Source organism: Ochlerotatus camptorhynchus, unplaced genomic scaffold (genome assembly GCF_037179485.1).
Source record: "Ochlerotatus camptorhynchus isolate MF236.1 unplaced genomic scaffold, CSIRO-AGI_Acam_v1.1 ptg000232l, whole genome shotgun sequence".
Lineage (NCBI taxonomy): Eukaryota > Metazoa > Arthropoda > Insecta > Diptera > Culicidae > Ochlerotatus > Ochlerotatus camptorhynchus.
In genome coordinates this window covers 3,090,485-3,111,693 of record NW_027040722.1, presented here as the reverse complement: position 1 = coordinate 3,111,693, position 21,209 = coordinate 3,090,485, and the positions used below count along the sequence as shown (strand labels likewise).

The 21,209-nt window shown below is 42.2% G+C and overlaps 2 protein-coding genes across 2 annotated transcripts in view; one reads left to right on the top strand and one right to left on the bottom strand.

Annotated features, from left to right (window-relative positions):
- Window positions 1-6,892: 6,892 nt before the first annotated feature.
- Window positions 6,893-7,644, bottom strand: LOC135704149 (large ribosomal subunit protein bL17m-like). Its single transcript, XM_065225586.1, has one exon. The coding sequence runs from the start codon at window positions 7,513-7,515 to the stop codon at window positions 6,937-6,939; it is 579 nt and encodes a 192-aa protein (XP_065081658.1). The 5' UTR covers window positions 7,516-7,644; the 3' UTR covers window positions 6,893-6,936.
- A 4,324-nt stretch (window positions 7,645-11,968) lies between these two features.
- The window catches only part of bif (bifocal), a 270,059-nt gene continuing 260,818 nt past the window's right edge, over window positions 11,969-21,209 (top strand). The window contains exon 1 of the mRNA XM_065225629.1: window positions 11,969-12,239. The gene's annotated coding sequence lies outside the window, so the exon portion shown is untranslated. The remainder of the gene's footprint in view (window positions 12,240-21,209) is intronic.

Here is a 21,209-nt window from a genome sequence, read left to right as displayed (position 1 = left end):
GTAGACATAGATTTCAGCTTTTCTACAACTGTAGCAGCAACCAGATTTAAATAAAATGCTCCATTTGCAAAATAAAAGCATTTTAATATTGCATTCGTATACCTCCCGGGGAAAATTCTGAAACCATCATCACTCTCATAGTTCTTCTATTCTCCACGAGTGCCAACTTTGATTTGCCAATTGATTGTTGCTGTTATGGCAGGGTCGACTTGATGCAGACCAGCGTTGCCAGATATACCGATTTATCGGTATTTATACCGAATTTCAAACTTGATACCGATATACAGATAAGGTTTCTCAGAATACTGATTTTTGAGTTATAATACCGATTTCTACCGATTTCTTATTAATAATCATAATGATTACTGCCTGCTAAAAAAATATAATTTCCAAACATGTCTTATGTCTTATGTCTTTTCTACTAATGCTAAAAAACTATAGTCAAAAGGTACAACACAATAAACACTTTATCTTCCGCTATCCAAAAAGCCTCCTCCATCAGAACTGGAGCCGCTTCCAGTAGTTTCATTGTATGGCAAATTGTTGTACGCCAACGAGGGTCAGAGCGCGTCCATTGCAGCAATGGACGCAAAACGTGGTCAGCTCTCACACACTCATCACGCAACGGTTGCTTTCCAAAGTCGACGACGCATCGACCGAAAGAACTGCTGATGAAGAACAATGAGGAGGACCACACAATGGTTGCTGCCGAGAAAACAGACGATCGCGTAGCACACATCGAGAGTGGCCTGCTTTTGTCGACAGCCGAGTGAACACTGAGAAATAGCTGATGGCTCATCCTAATAATTTCTGGAAATCGGGCAATACTTTTATTCAGTGGAAAAAATAGATCCATAAAAACGTTAATTTTTGAACTTCCTGAAGTTTCTTTAATCTTCCCTTCGAAGTTTCTTCCAACTTTCTCAAAGGAATTTTCGTCCACCTTACCCTGTAAATTATTTTCCGATTCCTTCCGGAAAGCTATTTCGACTTCCCTTGGAAGCTTCTTCTGGCTTCGCTCGAAATGTTATTCCGTCTCATCCCATCAACTTCAGAAATGCTTCCAGAGTTTTATTACGGTTCCATAAGTTTCAGGAAAACTTCACGAACTTTTCAGAAGTTCTGAAACTTCAGAATAGTTCGGACTTTTGGGTAGGTTCCGATAAATTAAAAACAGTTTCATTAACTTCTGTTCAAATCCGTGATCCCGGGAATCTAAGGAAAGCCCAGAGAACTCCAATGAACTTAAAAACCTGAAATATTTTGGAAACTTCACAAGCCCGAAAAACTATAAAGAAATTTATTGATTTTCATGATAGTTCCATTTGTTGCAGGAGAATTGAGATAACTTTAGGGAAGCATTAGGACATATACATTTAAGGAAATTTATAGCAATAGCAGGTTAGTCACCAAAGTTTTCGAGCCGCTCCGTCTGTCACTTCGTTTGTGCTGCTATTGTAATTTTTCAGTGTACCACATGGCAACACCACTACTACTGGATTGTACCACATGGCAACACTACTATTGGATTGAACTAGCATTTTCACCAAATGTACTAGAATGTTTTGGTTCTATCTCTTTCACTCTACTCTAAACTGAAATGCATAAAAAAATGACAAAATGATACCTTTGCACACTGTCAAAGATCATATTGCACACAAAATCAACTTTGTTCAAATCAAAACAAAAATACTAGCCCATCTAGTGGCTGATGGCACAACCCAACAAACAATTTTAGCTGCAGCTTAGCTTATACAGGCAAAAATTAGCTGCATAAGGCAAATTTTGGCTGTATAAGCTAATCTGCAGCTAAAATTGTTTGTTGGGAAGCTTCTTAGAAAATTCTATTACAGCGAACCACATTATTTTAATTGATTTCTTCGCCAGTTAGTCGTCTGCCACTTCGTTTGTGGCTCAAACTATGTACACACAAGAAATCCGGAAGATCATAACCACTAACGCACTATTCTAATTTCCATTTTTTCTCAACAACAATATTCTTGAACACCAGCAGGATCCTTGCAAAACCGATACAGAATTAAATTTTTCAACTGTAGATCAAGTTTTGGAGCATCTCTGGTTAATCAATTTATCAGGAAAAGTGAAAAAGTGTTCCGTTTCCTGTCTCACGGTAGAAATTTCTGCTCAAACACTCTTTTTGACGTTTTCCTATTCATCACCAGAGGTTGAATCGATCGCTTAGTTTCTATTAAAAAGGCGTATAGATGGTTTCTGCAATCATACCAAGAATCATACACTGATAATCAATGCAAGTGTCAAGACTCTACAATTTGAACCAGCTAAAATTAAAGAGCCTGAATTTATCAACCCGGGGGCAACTTGACAACTCCAGTATATTTCAAGTGTACCCCAATAATTTGGTTCTGGTGGTTCTGTCAAACTCACAAGTTTTCTGAAGAGTTATCTGAATAGGGCGAGTGCGGAAATGATATATAATAAATGAAATGAAAGTTTACGTGAAGTCCAACGTCAAAATTAACATTAGCGACATAGGAAGTCTAGTGATTTTCAGTCGCATGCGCAGTCATTTTGATTTTCAGTCGTATGCACAATTCATAATCAGTTTATATTTTTTATGTAGTCTCGTATGTCTTTGAGCAGAACAGAACCAAAAGCTTAAACATATGATTTGTAAATCGAAAATATGTGGTTAACATCGAATTAATCGGAACAAATGAGAATTAAGCGAGAATACTTTCGGTGATTTCGACTACCCAAGTAATCAAAAGTTCCGCATTCAACGATAAAACTCATTTTCAAGTTTAATAAAGTTCGGGTAAAGTTCTGACAGAACTTTCAAGTTCCATAAAGTTCAATTAAAGTTCAGATAGAACTTTCATGTTCCATGAATTTCAAATAAAGTTTCGATAGTACTCCAAGCAACCAAAAGATCCACATTCAACGACAAAACCCGCTTTAATGTTCCATAAAGTGCATATAAAGTTCCAACACAACTTTCTTGCTACTTTAGCAGCTATAGGAACTTCAGGTTCTTGAAGTTCAAAAAAAGTTCCAAAAAACATCCCTAAGCACTTTTTAGGAACTTCAGGTAAAGCTGAAACAAGGCCACAACAAAGTTCCGATCAAGTTCCCAGCGGAACTTCTTAGCAACTTTTAAGTATCTTAAAAGATCCTTGCGGAACTTCTTAACAACTTGAAAGTTTCTTAAAAGGTCCGTCATAGCCCACACGAAGCAATCCACACATATATTTTTCAGGAACATACATTAATGTACGTAAATATGAAATGATCAGTGGGTCAAATGAATCATAATTCTTATATTTATGCAGTGCATCAAGATTCCATCCAAACAAAATAAAGATCAATTTCCTAGATTCCAACCCGTGTGTTTGGCATGCGATCTACGAACGCTAACAAGTGCGCCACAAGTGTGTTGAAATACCCTGCGGGCAAACACCAATTCATCAAGGTGTTGTGTTTCGTATTCAAGTCAGTCAGCTGGCACTGAAAACTCCAACAAGGCAGGACAACAGCTCACTTTAATATATCTCAGATGACGAAGCAGTTCATGCTGGGGCTCTCACGCAGAAGGACTGGGTTTTATTCTTCAAAACAGCTCCAATTTTACTACTAATGCTGATAAATCAATACACTTCATACCTGCCTTTAGAAAAAAAACTTTCATAAAGACCAGACTTTAGAATTAACTTTCATAAAAGTGCGAACTAACTATAATGTAGTAGCGAACAAAAACCTTTCTTAATTTATTTTCTAAAAGTTCAAGTTCCGATAGAAGCTGCTTATAATGCTCTTTCTAGCTTAAAAAAGTACAACGTTAGTTCAGCGGTGTACTTTGTATGCTGTCGAATGCCAATTTCAGCCTCTCAAACTGTCGCCGCTAAAAGCTACTTTCTTCTCCGGTTAGGGAGAGTCTTTCGCTTCCAGGTCAGACACTGTTTCTCGATTCTAGGAGCTACTTTTTTCCCCGGTTAAGGAGAGAAGTTTTCACTTCTAGGCCGAAAGTTCTTTCGGATTCAAAAAAGAGAAGAATCTGGAGTAACCTACGAAACTTAATTTTATTCAACAAAATTGTACAAAGTGATCTTACAGCTACGTGTTGCATTAGCAACTTATAATTATGTAAAACTTTTACTTGGTTCGTCCAGGGTTTTACATATCCCTTTCAATACCGGACTTTTGACCTAATTTTGCCTATTCTATTAGCTAGGATTTCGATCGCCCTTGAAAGGGTAAATTTGTGTTATTTGGATCTTATATACTATGCCCTCTCAGATCTGGGATTTCTCGGGTTATCTTGTAAGTTTATTTCTTTTTGTAACTCAGATCTGATATGGCTCTACAAATAAGAATGAGACATTTGTAACGTTTAAACATTATAATTATATCCTTCGTTAAGGATAAACAGAGAGGGAAAGCTAAACGTAACCTAGATGCGCAAGCATGCCATGCGTGGGCGTGTTTATCCTACTTGAACGCAGAAACGTTCCTAAGTAAATACTGCAGTTAGATTATGTAAAACGAGCTCTCGCTCCTTTTGCCCTACTTTTCATTTCATATTCTTGGCCTTGGTATCAACGTCAGCTAGGGCTATGCAAACGGGATGCAACTGTGAGTATCTTTTGGTTTTGGTTTGAAATTAATTGCCTCGCGGTAACACAAACCGTTTACTTTACTTACCCCGTAAGAGAAACACGGGAAAGTATACCTTCAGCGCACAACTATGTTCAAAGCATTAATCTAAAGGCTGATCAAGAGCAAAATAAAACTGAAGAAACCAAAGTATTTTAATTTCCATTCGATGATATAAGATGAAACTCAATCAATCGGTTCAATATGTATGGATTTATTTAATTTCACCACGAAAATCATAAATTCGCTCTTTTAATATGGCATTCTTGCCTGTGGTTTGACATCCACTCATGGTGAAACAAAATTTTTGTTTCTCATAGCGAAACGCCGTTGCGGCTGTGAAGGACAATCCCTTTGTTTACGTTATGTAGCGACATCTACTATGTGCAAGTGGGTACGTGAAACTAAGGTTATCTGTCATCTTGCCGGGGACTTGGAATTTATAAAGAGACGACTTGTCAAAATTGGAACAATGAATTATCTATCGGTCAAAGTCATAGGAAAAGTTATTCCAATCGAGCAGCAGACCTGTCAAATGTATAAGATGTCATCTCTTTATAAATTCAGGCTCTTTAGCTAAAAATTTTAATTTTATTTCATTTAATGATATAGATCAACCCAAAATAGATAAAACCTCTAGTAACATTTGAAAAGGGCCTATCCTCGTTGATCAATTATCTTTATTGACTTTCTCTTTGGTACACTAAACGAATTTTTCGCTTAGCTCGCAGCAGAAATGTTACTTTCATCTCCTCATCTATTGTATAAAATGACCACAATGCCGCGGATACACTTGTATGATAAACTGTGAACCATTTTGTATTTGTATAAGCACATCCATGGTCACACTTGTACAGTTTTTGTATAGTTGTTGTATAATGCTCCTAATTATTATACAAATAATGCTCATGCTCAAAATTTGTTATCCAAGTGTATCCGAAACATAAGCCCGATATTTGACGTGAAGCATTTCCAGCTATGTAAATCGTTAACTAAGCGCATGATTAATATTAAATTTACCGTTAAATGCGTGTTCGATGAAAAACATTCACGTGTTATGTCTGTTTGTCTGTGGTTTTATCATCGTCAACGTTTAGGGGATGCAATCTTAATCAGAGCTATAGTTTTAGATTAAGACCATAGAACTTTTTGCACTGATCGAAGGATGGCCTTACTTATGTTGATATTCTTATAAATGAATTATCTTCGTACAATCTTTGAAATCGGGCTAGTTCAAAATAAATGCAATTCACCAAAAGTGATGAAATTTTACATTGCGTTAGAGTACTTGAATGTTGTAGGCTATTATTCATTTTCCAGAACGCGATAATATTTTTGGATATTTTAAATTTGAACAGGCACATTCCTAGCTTTGAAATTTGAGAACGCTCTACAATAACAAAAACATCGAGTAGATTTGAAAGATTATTCTGATTTACCATTCCAATGAAACTGAAACTGCATAATCAAACTACCTCCTTCAAACCTCAATCGTCACCACTAACCAACATGAACTTTGAAACGTAAATCCTTATTGTCGTGACCTTTCCGCAACATTTCACTCAGTCAAAGTGTTCTTCCGGCAATGTCCGGGATGTAGTATATACTACACTTATTTCATACTTTTTTTTTCTTTCGTCCCATCCGTAGCATTACAACAATATAGGTGCAATTAAACTACAATTACATCAGTGAGGTACCGTTGGTTGCGGATGGAGTTTTTGCCGGTATTCCTTTTTCCCAATTCCTAGCTACCTGGTTTTTGGTAGTAAGAATACTGACTGCAAAGGGTAACCATTTGTGGTCAGTATTCTTCGAATCAAATATCAGGCAGCTAGGAATGGGGAAAAAAGGAATATCAGCTTAAACTCCATCTGCAAACAACGATGCCTCTCTGTTGCCTTCTGTGGCCATTGTTCCAACTAAATTGCATAATCGCTACTTTACTCCCATTGTTCATTATTAACACTTATAGCTATATAGCTTTCTCACTAACTGAACACAACGACTGACCTATCCAACCGACCTATCCTTCTGTTTCCACTTCACCATTGCTGCAGTCGGAATATTGTTTTTCTTTCTTTAAAAAAAATCACATCTCCCAAGAAAACAATTAGAAGCCTTGGCATAAATTAAAAGCAAGTCCGCCGGAAAGCAGGCTCAGTCAATATACAGTGGGGTCACGTGCAAACCGCTTTCGAGAATATTAATAAGAAGAAAAAAAGGGCAATAGGAGTAAAACATGAAAATTTAACCGCTTCAAAGTATAACGCTATTTATTTTAAAACTCTACATCTACTTCACTCATTTCTTCGATTCACTCTCCGCGGTGTCCTTCGCTTGCTCGCCAATCTGCGCCGCAATTTCCGCGTACTTTTCCTTGCGGAAATCCTTCCGCGCCTCGTCCAGCAAAACATTGTGCAGTAAATTCCGATTCTGGTACAAATTCTGCACCAGCGAAGGATACGGATTCCCCCGCAGCTCCAGTACCGCCCGCTTCCGATACCAGCCGGGATATTCTTTCGGTGCCTTGTACATCCGCGTGGCGGACACCTTGTACTCTTCGAACCTGGGCGCCAGCACCTTGAATAGCTTGTGCACCAGCTGCTTCTCCGTCAGCCAATAGTCGGCCATTTCCATCGTCGGCTTGTGGCAATCCCCGTACCGGATGGCATCGGAGATCAGCCGCTCGGCGTAGCCCCGCGCTTCATCCGCTCGCTGGTAGTTCAGCTCGATCCGTTCGTGTTTGATCAGCGCCGTCACGGTTTTGCGAAGCTTGTCGAGCCGCCCTTCCGGTCCGTCGATGTTTTTCAAGTTGCGATGACGGGGCCGGACCGCAACCTTCAGCTGTGACATCAGCTTGGCCACTTCGGCTTGGTTCATGTTTGGGTGTGTTAGCACTTTATTACGATAATTTCACTTTATATGTCGATTATTAAACTTCTGTAGGAACAATTTCCGCACTGGAAACCGGTGATTATTCAATCAAAACACATTTTTCCCAAGACTGAGGATGAAACGAGAATACCAAAACAACCAGAGCTGTCAAAAGTATCGAAAATACAGCAGGGCTGCAATAAAATGGATAGGGTGACCAGTTATTGAATCGGTTATTGCTGATCTTTTGAATGAATGGAAAACGCGATCAAGGCGTTTAAATTCACCGAGTCACTGTAGTTAACCGTGATTATACGATCAATTAATGTCTTTTCACTGACAGTTCAATCACCTGCTGCCTCCCCCAAGCAAGTGGAATCAAATCTCTATCAAATCAGTCTCAAGAGACCCTAGGCAAACTCAACCAAGTGGGGAGATAACTGTCAAATATGAACAATCGTCGCCTAGCTCGCATAACAGGTTCCAAACGACAACAAGCCATATGCAACGAGGGTTTTTGTTGATGTTTGGAACCAAATTTACACATGGAAAATCAATGAGCATAAACAGGTGAGGCCCAGTAAATTTGTCACCTCTTGCGTTCTCTGGCTCATTAAATGGATAACGGAATTTGACGTCACACTCTTTCAACCGTATAGACAGTGAGAGAACGAATGAGATGAAAAATTCGCTAGGCCTTACATATGGACATCTCATAGATGGATGTTCAATACACACTAAGCTACGATTACCTAAAATTATCGGTAAAAATTTATCGGTATTTTTTACAGATAAAATTGTTACTTTTTACTTTAAATAGGCTCTGCGCGCACGCTGAGTAGATAGAAAGAAGATTGATGACGATTCTGAAGATTTCCTGCAAAAAGATGATGCTCGATGCAAGTAGATGAAACAAATGAAAGAAGATTTTTCGAAGATTGATTCGCTAGTGTGAGATTTGTTGAGCATCTTAACTTGAGATTTAGATGTGTCGCCCCCCTCGGAAAAATTCGACTACTTGGGTTATCGTTCTTTTATGGTATTTGATTATTAGGGCTATTTTTTACTATAACTGGGACATTTTTAACGTTAATTATGGGTAATCCATGATTACCGATAATTAAGGTATGTGCACTTTCTGCACTGATAAAATTTCAAAGATTGTTTTTATGTGTCCCACAGATGAATTTTTGCAATGTGATCAACAAATGATATTTATGTGTCGGACACATACTTAATATGTGTACACATAAAAGCCACACACACTATTCATTTGACTCATAAATTTCATGTGTGCTTCTGGGTGGATTCTGTTTATGTGTGGTCACATGAAAATCATGTGGAATTTCACATGGAAATTCGTCAATAAAAATGTGTTATTATTACTATTATTATTATTATTATTATTATTATTATTATTATTATTATTATTTATTAACAACACTTTACCATCATCGTGGCATTCATGTCGGGATAAAAATGTGTGGAGTTTTATTAGTGTTCGATTATCGTTTATTTTTACCGATATCTAGGCAGACTTGCTGAAACTCCTCAAACTCACTGGAGGTTTTTAAACACTCTAGTCCTGCGAGTTTAGCCAGCCCTCACCTCGAGTGAGTAACGGCAGGAATATGGAAGAAGGATGCGAGAGGATGATTTGACGTGAGGTGCGCTTTTCGAGACTCACGATGACTGTTTTGTTCAACGCAGGAAGCTCAGAGTTCACCCAGAGTGAGAGTAAGAGCATGTGATAGAAAACATGAACATGCATGGCAGCAAACCTCACTCTCATTCTTTTTCCCCTTCGCTCATAAGCTCTGAAGCTCAGTGGAATGGTTTAACAGTAGGCATTCTACTCCTCAGAAAAATGCTACGCTCGGCTCATTTCAAACTCGGGAGTGTGACTCCATCAAGCTGGGAGTGTGACTGTATCTAGGTTGATTTTACCGACTTTAAGGTATGTGCATCTTAGCGTATAAGAAGATTTGACAGCACATCCCGCCCTTGATCCTATCGTCTCCAATTGATGAATTGCAACAAAAACTGCGGCCAGATGTCGCTGCTAAAAATTGATGATGGTTGTAGAAAGGAGCGAAGAAATACATGAATTTCAGCATTAAAATGCAATTTTCTCAAGACACGCACAGATTAAATTTTAAACACCCATTGAAACATGTAAGGAATCCTAGAAGAAACCTCTTGTCTTGGCATCAAGCCTGGTATACTAAATCGATTGTTCAGGTTCATTTTCAATCGAAATTCTCATTTTGTTGCACGATGTTATCAATGATGCATCATAGAGAACAGACGTAAAACTTCCGTCAGAAACTTGTGTAAAGATAAGTGTGAACATCGCCGTGATTGTTTGTTTGTGTGTGTGTCATAATATTTATTGATCGCATCCTGATTATTCAAACAGGGTGAGCAACCAGTAGCTCCGCATATCGCTCATCCGGGGAGGAAGGTGCCTGATTTGCATGACGCTATGTATCTGGCCGCGGCTTAGTGCCTGTAAAATTGACCCATGTGAACCGTGATTACCGATATTGTCGCTATCGGAAAAAGCCAAGCAACTGTTGCAATCGTGTTGATTGAAAAAGACATAACGAACATTGAAAGCTGAATAAGACCTTATTCAGGCATAAATAAACTTCTTCAGCTGAAAACTAGCTTGTTCAGTTTTTAATCAACTCAAATTGTTTTTTGGGGAGAGTGACCTAGTGATTCATCTTGGTGGTGATGATTTTGGCGCTGGTATTTATAGCCCACTTTAAACAGTTCTTGCAGGTAATTGGACGAAATACTGGTTGCAGTATATATCCAAGCAAAGCCCTATATGTTTGGCTTCTAATCGGGCATCTGATCGTCTTTCCAATGGATTTATTAATTTCAACCTGAAGCAAAGATCAACGACTGTCATCAAAGTGCGAAACCTAAGCAACTATTGGAGGAACGTCAACAATAAAACAGTGATGCTATTTTCTGTGACATACAAAGTGTGCCCTAATGTGCCGATCAGTGTGCCGTGATGTGTTTCGGCACAGTGTGCAGAGTTCATTATCCCTTGATCCTCAACGTCTGTGCTCTGGTGTCATAGGTAGATGTAAACAAACGAGAGATTCGTCAATTTTCCTGGAAATAAGTGATGCAATCACTTGGAACATAATCAAAGAACATTGATAAATAGAATGCAAATGGACAAATTGCATTTTAGATTCATTTTTAATCAATGTACGTGTTCACTTATGGGAAAAGATCATTAGTGTTTTTGCTTTGGAATTTATAGGAACGGATCAATGCAATTTGCTGTTTATTTCATTTAGTTTGCAAACGATTAACGTACCCCATTCAAGTCGAAATTCTAGTACTACACAATGTTTGATTTGATAAGGGGCTGTTCATAAACTACGTAGACAGATTTTTGTGATTCATGACTCCCCCCCTCCCCCTGCGTAGACAATTGTCCATACAAAAATTTTAAAATTTGTATGGGTCGTGGATATTTGTCAACCCCCCCCCCTAAACTGTCTACGTAGTTTATGAACAGCCCCTAAGCTATGAAAGTTTGACAGATAAAATGGGGGGTTAGCGGATTTACCTAGGGGGGCGACTCTATCTACGATGCAGGAAAAATTGTGTTTTGCTGTGGCTAGCTGCGCGCACGGTGAGTAGATAGAAAGAAGATTGATGTCGATTATGAAGATTTCCTGCAAATAGATGATGCGCGATGCAAGTAGATGAGAGAAATGAAAGAATATTTTTCGAAGTTTAATTCGCTAGTGTGAGATTTGTTGAGCATCTATAATTGAGATTTAGATGTGTCGCCCCCCTCGGGATTTACCCATGTTTCGAGGGGTGAATCGATTAGCTAAGGACCGAAGAGAGTACTAAAGCTGAGCCAAAAAGTTGAGCACGTTATTTCGTGACTTCTAGCATAGAGGTAACTCTAAAACTAGAAGGTCCCGAAATAACGTGCTCAACTTTTTGGCTCAACTCTGGTACTATCTTCGGTCCCAAGCTAATCGATTCACCCCTCGAAACATAGGAAAATCCACTAACCCCTAATTTTATCTGTCAAACTTTCATAGCGAATCAAAACAAACATTGTGTAGTATTAGAATTTTGACTAGAATGGGCTACGTTAATCGATTTGCTTGGGACCAATAGGCTAGTCAAGTAGTGAGCCAATTTAAAATCGTTAGTTTCGTATTGATTGTTTGTATTGATTTGAAATAACCAAAGACTTCGCCAAAAAATACAACGAACCGGTTCGCGGTCGATATTTTCAGCCCGATTCGCACACTCGTTGTATCCCACCCCTGCAGCAACACTTTGCATCTTGAAGAACTGATGCGGCCCAGACGGATTTCCAACTCTTGCGCCGCGGCGCTCGCATGTCGGCAAACGAGCGTGAAAGAGAACGCACATCCGTCACCGTTGCCCTGCAACGCGAGGGAGTGTGTGAAATGGCACCAGAATCCAGTGCAAGTGTCATTCGCCTCGCAGCGCAGCAGCAGCAAGCAAACGTTGACGACTTTTGAAACTTGTTTTTCCTGCTGTGCTTTTTTGCTAGCGGGGTTCTTCGTCGGCTCGGTTTTCGCGTTCACAAGAAGAAGAGTGGAAAATAGTGTCTTGTTTTTCCGAAATTGGCGACAGTTTCTGAGTGAAAAGTGCGTTTTTCAGGCCGGAAAGTGCAGCCCGTATCCGGCGGAACCGGGCACCGTGTGATTGTAAGTGATGGCTTCCCTGCGGGAGGTGTAATATTCTGTGTGAAGAAAGCATAGTGATAATCGCATATGCATGGATGGTCAGTTTTGTTGCTTAATACTACACGCAATCCCCGGATTGGTTTGTTACTAAAAAAAATCTGATGAGTTGGATTCTTGCTGACTGGGTTTTCTGCTGACGATGCGTTGCACGGTGTCCGAAGAAAAGTGCATGCGTCTAAACGGGAAAATAGAGAACAAACAAAATCAGGCGATTCCTTCGAAAAGGGGAGCCCTGCTGCTGCTGACAATGAAATCGATTTCCACAAGCTCTCTCTCTCACACACCACCACCCACCCCACCGTTACCTCCCATGCCTCATTATGGATTTGGATTGCCGTCGCTTTGCCCTCCCTGGCCTGGAATTGGCGAGTGGCGGTCCACAATAATAAATAATTTTGCGATAGGATTGTTATGGACGGACACGCCGCCACCGATCATAATGAAATGCGGCGAGAACAATGCACTCTCTGCCGCTGCAGATCAAGTAGTATAGGTACCAAACCAATACATCCAGCCAGTCGGAATAACGAGCATAGCACTTGTTGTGTGGCCACGGCGGCTGAGCGCCGAAGCCAGACGGACAAAACAATAAACAAAAACATCATCATCAACATCATCTGCTCTGCGCTCTTCTGTTGTTGGCTGCGCGGTGAACAAGCGGTATGTGAAAAATAGTTTGGATTCAGATTGGCCTCTGTGAAGCTCAGTCGTCAGGAAAGCAAAAGCAACATAAAGGTACTATTAGCTCTGCGCGCTTAGCATAAGCTCGCCGCACAAATCCATCGAACCGGAGCGGCGGGCTCAGTCAGCTACTTTACTAAAGATGCAAAGAGAGCGAAAGAGAGTGATCTTCTCTGGGTTCTTAAAATGTTGGCATTAGATTTGCCGTGTAGTGCTCCGGTTAAACTTGCTTGTAAACCTTCCAAATTGAAAATCTCAATACGTTAATTGTGATGCAGCAAAGATATTATTTGTAGTTTAAGCTACACGTGCTGACTCAATCGAGTATACTGAACCAGTTCTATGGATGAAAGAGTGTCATTTCTCCATACATTTCAACCAAAATCGTCATATCCTGCTTTTTACTCTCGAACGCCATAAAATTTAAAGCACCCTCTTCTGACATCCCTAATAAATAAATACCATAAACGAACTGTATCCCGGATGGGTAAACTATCCCAAAAATGTCTTGGATGATACCCCGAACACGTGGTTAAGCTCTCTTGTATGGTAGTTTTTATTAGGGATATGACAATTCCGGAGTGATTTGAGATTTGGGCGTAATTGCTTTTGTTAACAACTACAAAGGACAGTCCTATGGGGTAGTAGTACTACGTGGTCCTATATAATACATCTTATTTGTTAACTACTACAGCAGGAGCTTGTGTTTTGTGTAGGAATAGGAATTTGAGCGGAGTTCTCTCTGTTTATCTTCTTTAGTATGACGCGCTTGACATAGATGGCCCACAGCGACTCACGAAGAGCTACTGAATCCTATCAATAGCGGTGCGGCTTCTTCCTCCTTCTATGGATGCTCATGTGTGCTGCAGCTCGCTGCTTGCGGGGAGCCTTTCGTTGTGTACTGGAGAACACCATCACTGACCACGCGGTGAATGAATAAACACCGTTTGGTGAGACTGGATGGAACTCAACTTTGAAATCTGTATTAGAGAAATCGCTCGCAGGCAATCGGTGATAATTTTAATTATTATAGCAACAGTTGCACATTCGTACAATTTTCAATAGTGACATTTAAAAAAAATATGAAGTCTTAAATTTAACAGGTATTTCTGATCGATTGGTGATAAAATTATTGAAATTGGTCCAGGGGCAGCTGAGTTATTAACGTTCAAAATCTTTCATAATTTTGTTAAATGTTCCATTTTCGATTTTCACAAAGTGTACCCCCATATAGAAATCACAGACGTAGTCCTACGTCAAAAAAAAAGCTTCAGTTGACGATTTCTCGTGAATAAAAGCTCAGCCTAGAAAATTAACAGCACAAACAGGTAGAGGAATAATTTATCTAGCATGTGGTATAATTTTATCCCGAGATTCGTGAGAAATCGGCGATTGACGTGTTTGTTTACAAAAGCAATTACGCCCAAATCTGGAAGTTCTTCGGAATTACCATTATAAGCCTGGTACGCAGCTGAAAAGTTATGACGTTTTTACGTGCTACGGGATGGGACAGGGAATGCTAAAGAAATTACTTTTCCTTAGCATTTCTTGACCCAGTACGCAGTTCAAAAGAAATCGGTAAAGGAAAGATCGATTACATTAGTATCGTGATCGACATGAAGGTGGCGCATTCTGAATGCAATTTCACTTTCCTTGCGGAATAATGGTCTGATCAATTCTACTCGATCCATCGCCACACTTCGCCAGCCTCGTAGTCTGCGAAGAGTCCGCGGGTCACCTTCTACTTGGTCGATCCACCTTGCCCGCTGCGCGCCTCTTCTTCTTGTTCCTGTTGGGTCGCTTTCTAGAACCATTTTGACTGGGTCGTCGTGCGGCATTCTTACGACGTGCCCAGCCCACCGTAGTCGCCCAATTTTTGCAATGTGGACGATGGATGGTTTTCCCAGAAGCTGGTGCAATTCGTGGTTCATTCGCCTCCTCCACGTTCCGTCATCCATCTGCACTCCACCGTAGATGGTACGCAACACCTTCCGTTCGAAAACACCAAGAGCGCGTTGGTCCTCCACGAGCATAGTCCAGGGCTCGTGGCCGTAGAGGATCACCGGTCTAATCAGCGTCTTGTAGACAGTCAACTTTGTGCGGCGGCGAATTTTATTCGACTGAAGCGTCCCCCGGAGTCCAAAGTAGGCCCGATTCCCTGCCATAATGCGTCTTTGAATTTCTTTGCTGGTATCATTTTCGGTGGTCAATCTGAACTCGGGGTGGGAGGCTAACATTGTCTTCCCTAGAACCTCTTCCTTTCATTTATTTTGCCTTTGATACGTTCATGGCAAGTCCAATCCGCCTAGCTTCAGCCTTCAGTCTGATGTACGTTTCCGTCATCGTCTCAAAGTTCCGTGCCATGATGTCGATGTCATCGGCGAAGCCAAGAAGCTGGATGGACTTCCTGAAGATCGTGCCACTCGTGTCTATCCTAGCTCTTCTGATCACACCTTCTAACGCGATGTTGAATAGCAGACACGAAAGTTCATGACCTTGCCGTAACCCCCTTCGAAATTCAAAGGGACTGTATTCGCGGCATTTCTGCAGAACCTGATATTGCCCCATGAACTCTCTTGCAAATGGTGACAGGCGGCGGCATAGAATTTGGGAGAGTACCTTGTAGGCGGCGCTCAGCAGTGTGATCGCGCGGTAGTTGCAGCAATCCAACTTGTCACCCTTTTTGTAGATTGGGCATACCTTCCATCCACTCCTCCGGTAAAACCTCCTCCTCCCAAATCTTGGCAATTACCCAGTGCTTCACCACCGTATTTTAATAGCTCACTTGGTAGTTGATCTACACCAGTTGCTTTGTTGTTCTTCAGCCGACCGATCTCCTCCTCAACTTCTTGAAGAACAGGGGCCGGTAGCCTGTCGTCTTCTGCGCGTGCTCCAAGGTATGTTGCCGTGCCATCTTCGTGTTCTGCTGCTTCACCGTTGAGGTGCTCGTCATAGTACTGCTTCCACCTCTCAATCACCTCACACTCGTACGTCCAAGTCCTTGCGCATATCGGCTTGCGGCACGTAGCCTTTGCGCGAACTATTTAGCTTCTCGATCTCGGTCTTCCTGCTGACGCTTCTTCCTTCGGAAAACCGAGTTTTGTCTGTTCCGCGCTTGTCTGTATCGCTCCACATTCAATCTCGTGCGGTGTTGCTGCATTCTTCTCCTCTACTAACAGTTTGCATTCGCCGTCAAACCAGTCCTTTCTTCGGTCCGGGATCGCAGTACCTAGGGCCGCTGCAGCAGTACTACCTATGGTGGAACGGATATCCCTGCAGCCATCTTCAAGAGAAGCTGCGCCAAGCTGCTCTTCCGTGGGTAGTGCAACTTCCAGCTGCTGCGCATAGTCCTGGGCAATTCCGGCGTCCCGTAGTTGCTCTATGTTGGGTCGCGGCGTTCGACTTCTACGGGTTCTATGCACCGTCGACAGTTTTGAGCGCATACATACTGCAACTAGGTAGTGGTCCGAATCTATGTTCGCACTGCGGTACGTGCGGACGTTGATAATGTCGGAGAAGAATTTCCCGTCGATTAGAACGTGATCGATTTGGTTTTCTGTGTGTTGGTCAGGTGATCACCAGGTGGCTTTGTGTTGGCCGTTGTCGTTCGATATGGCATGCAGGCTGTTTGGCCCGATTGCCGGTCTATACATTGCCTCCCGTCCTACCTGAGCGTTTATGTCGCCGATGACGATTTTGACGTCCCGTTGCGAACAGCCGTCGTACACCTGCTCCAGCTGCGCATAGAACGCTTCTTTCTCGTCGTCGGGTCTCCCTTCGTGTGGGCAGTGCACGTTGATGATACTGTAGTTGAAGAAACGGCCCTTCCTCGTTGGTGGTGTCACAGCTCTGGTAGAAAGTAGCCGCTCGATGCCCGCTTTTCCATACCTTTTGTCCCGTCCAGCAAAGTTCCTGCAGTGCTACGACTTCGAAGTTGCGTGGTTGAAGTTCGTCATAGATTAACCTATCGCAACCCGGGAAGCCGAGCGATTTGCAGTTCCATGTTCCGAGTTTCCAATCGTAGTCCTTATTTCGTCGCGTAGGTCTGTGCCGATTGTTCCGATCCATATTTCTTTCTTCAGTATTTGCAACTTTATGTTTTTTTCCAGGGCGGCTTGTTGGGCCTGCCTCAACCCTCTGTCTCACCGGGGGACTATCGTGCACAGCTCTGTTTAGAGTCCCACGCTGGCACTAGGACGGTGATCAGCCGCTCTTAACATGGAGAACAGACGCCGGTTTTGAGCCGCACCTCCATGGTGAACAGACGCTCGGGTTTGGTGAAGCATTTCCTCTATCACCGTAGTTGGGATGTAGCCCACCCAAATCGAAGTCAAACGTCATTTCTGGCAGAGCTTTTTCCTTTTCGAGGGGCTCATGTATGAACAATTTGGATAGTTGCTAAAGGATAGTGATGATAATAAACAATCGGTGTATCCCTCAACAAATTTTCAGCTTGAAAAAGCCTTTCTCACTAAGTGGGCTACAGGTTTAGCCCAACGAGCGAAAGTTGACTGTACTTAAATGTCTGTAAAGTGTTGCGTGGATGCACTGTACCATAACACCGTCCTCTGTTCGAATGTTACCTCAGACCATTCAAATCGAAACATCGAAATCGCCTTTTCGAATGATAGCTGCAACCGGAGGACGTTTGTTTTGAAATCAGATGATTTTCCTCTCGAATACAGGATGAACATTGTTATGAAAAGAGATAGGGTCTTCAGTTGGAATGCGTAATGCGCTCTGCAGAATGTTCAGTCCTCGCAAATCATTCAAAACGATGAAGTAAATAATTTTATCGAACGTCATTTGCTGCTCTGAGCAGACAAACGAGGTGGAAGCATAGCCATCGCTATCAGAGGTGGTACGAACATTGCTAAAGAGTGGAAACCGTATATTGTCTACTTCGTGGTGGAGGAAGTTTCCTTTACCAACAAGTGTATCCATGATGTTCATGGCTATTCAATAGTAATTAATAATCTAATCTAAAGCATTTGCAAGTCATCCTATCCTTAAATTGTTGTCAGCCAATTTTTAAATAAATATCCTTTATATGGAGGACAGTCATAAATGGATGCTCATGAGTCATGAGTCGTGAGTCGCCATTTGTGCTCTACAAATCTGTCTCAACTTCCGAGCGTTGTAATCTTCGAACCAATTCTCCAAATCGTCCTTCTGCAACTCGGGATTTCACTTTTGTTATTCTTCCTTCTGCAGTTCGAGCTTCTTGTGGTAGTGCTGAACCTGATATTCCTGGCCCAGCTACGCCTGGTCCTCATCCTGTGGGTCTTCCTCCTTGGCCTGACGTAATACGAATGTTTATTTTTCACCAGTCACATTTGAAAACTATTCAATAAATCATAGGCTTCTACAACTGCACTAAGTTTGCGAGTGTATTCTCGGATGAGAACCTACCTGACGAGCACGTTTCTCTAGCAGCCAGTAATGGTCCAATGTCTGGTCAATCTTTGGCAGCTATCAACATCGATCTCGCTATGATAACTAGGTCGGCTTCGCAACTGAAGTCTTCATTTAAGCCTGGACCTGACGGAGTTCCTTCCGTCTTTCTCAAGCAACACATCGATAGCCTGGTGGCTCCTCTCTGTCTTCTGTTCGAAATGTCCCTCTCCAGTGGGGTGTTTCCTTCCTGCTGGAAATCAGCTGAGGGATGCAAAAGAAACATCGACAACTATCGCGGCATCACATCGTTGTGTGCCATATCTAAACTGTTCTAGTTGGTCGTTATGGAACCATTAGTCTCTCACTTCAAGCAGCACTTGAGCGAATACCAGCATGGTTTCATGGCAGGGCGGTCGACTACTTCCAACCTTCTGTGACTCACCTCGTACATTACGGAGAGTATGACTGACCATATGCAAACAGATGTCATCTACACTGACCTATCAGCCGCCTTCGACAAGTTGAACCATCCTATAGCGATCGCCAAACTGGCAGTCTCCTACGATGGTTCGCATCCTATCTATCTGATCGTCAGTTGGAAGTTGCAATCGACGACTGCCGATCTCCTTCGTTCCCTGCCACTTCGGGTATGCAAGGTAGCCACCTCGGCCCGTTGATATTTCTTGTGTATATCAACGACGTCAATTTCGTCCTCGACGGTCCACGACTGTCGTTCGCAGATGACATGAAAATATATCTCCGAATCTGAGCCATCGCTGACTGCCACCTTCTCCAACTCCAACTCAACGCTTTTGCTAATTGGTGCCAACTGAACCGCATGGTTTGTAAATCCAACAAAATGTTCAGTAATCACGTTCTCACGGAAGACACATCCAATTACATTCAGTTATATCCTAGAAGGCGTTGACGTACATCGTGTGAATCACATTAAGGATCTGGGAGTCATCTTAGATTGTCAACTCACATACTGCCAGCATATCTCGTACGTGATCGACACGGCATCTAGAACGCTCGGCTTTATTTTCAGGATAGTTTGTTTGAAGTCGCTTTACTGCTCCCTCGTCCGGTCGGTGCTAGAATACTGCTGCCCTGTACGGAATCCAAATTACCATAACAGTGTACAAAGAGTAGAGTCTATTCAACGGCGATTCATCTGGTTTGCCCTTCGACGATTGCCTTCCAAGCTACGAAAGTCGGTGCCAGTTAATTCACCTGGATCCTTTGTGGAGTCGAAGAGATACGACAAGGGCCCTGTATGTGGCAGGGCAGAATCGATTGTCCTTCTATTCTACAACAAATCGACGTTAACGTTCAACCACGAGCACTCCGTAACAACGCAATGCTGAGGATACCTTTTCGTCGTACAAACTAAAGGTTTTCAATCGTGTTGCTTCCTTATTTAAATTTCACTTGGCACGCGAGACGCTGCGTCAGAGATTCCGTGATATATTTTTGGACTTCACGGCCTTTGCAGCTTGTTACTTCTTGACTATATTGTATTTTATAGTATTGCTTAATCCATCATTAGGACTAAACCCAGTCTGTTGATGTCTACAAATAAACAAGCGAAAATCAGCAATCTCCACACTTCTTCTTCTTCTTCTTCGCATTTCAAGCTGTTGAAGCGAAACTGTTAGCAATCGAAGCAAGCCTTGACATTTATACTTAATTGTAAACGTCCTAAGTGAAATTAGTTCTTCTCTAACCACTACCAACGACAGACGTCTTTAGCTACTCTCTACAGGTTATGGGCCGGTCGTGAAAGAAGATAGAAAAATGAGTACAAGTTCGAATTTCAACGGAGTTTCTCAAGGCGGTTCCTCAAGTATTTCTCCAATCGAGAGGTTGACTGGACGGGACAACTGGTCCTCATGGAAGTTCGCAGCGAAAACTATTCTTCAGCTGGAAGGACTCTGGGATGCAGTGAAGCCGAAGCAGAAACCAGACGGAACATTCGAACCGGTGGATGTGCAGAAGGATCTGCGAGCGCGGTTGAAACTGATCCTGTTTCTCGATCCGCTAATCTATGTGCACATTGAGGACGCGGAATCGGCCGAAGCTGCATGGGCCAAGTTGGAAACGGCATTCGACGACAAAGGACTTTCTCGACAGATCGGTTTGCTCCACAAGCTCATCAAGTCGGATCTGGATTCGTGTGGATCAATGGAAGAATACGTTAACCAGGTAATTTCGACAGCGCACCAGCTGAACGGCATCGGATTCAAGTTTCCGGATCTCTGGATTGGCATGATTTTGTTGGCTGGCCTCCCGGCCGATTACCGACCCATGAATATGGCTTTGGAAAACTCGGAGTTGCCATAACTGGCAATTTTGTCAAGACCAAACTTCTTCAAGAGCAACCGTTGCTAGGCAGCAAGAAAAACAACCAGGCCTTCGGAACCAACAAACGGCATGAAAAAACCTCGAAGCAAATGAAGCAGTCTACTTCATTCAAGGGCCCGAAATGCAGAAAATGTGCTCGGTACGGACACATCGCCAGGGACTGCAAGGATTCATGGAAAGGTGAAACATTTTGCACGGTTCTATCTACGTTTGGCAAGAAGGATGCGGACGACTGGATTTTCGATTTTGTGGCGTATGCACTTATGACGTGCAATCGAGAGCTCCTCACAAATCTGGATCAAGCAGACGGTAAGGTTGTTGAACCTAACGGTGGCGTGATGGATATCGTTGCCTGCGGAACGGCAAATCTTCGATCGGTGTGCAGGGATGCTCAAGACAACGTTGCAGTGAGTGACGTGCAGCATATTCCTGGGTTGACGGTGAATCTTCTCTCGGTCAGCAGAATCGTGCAGAAGGGGTATTCCGTAA

Coding starts and splice junctions, on each gene's coding strand:
- LOC135704149 (XM_065225586.1), bottom strand. CDS start 7,515: ATGAACCAAGCCGAAGTGGCCAAGCTGATGTCACAGCTGAAGGTTGCG.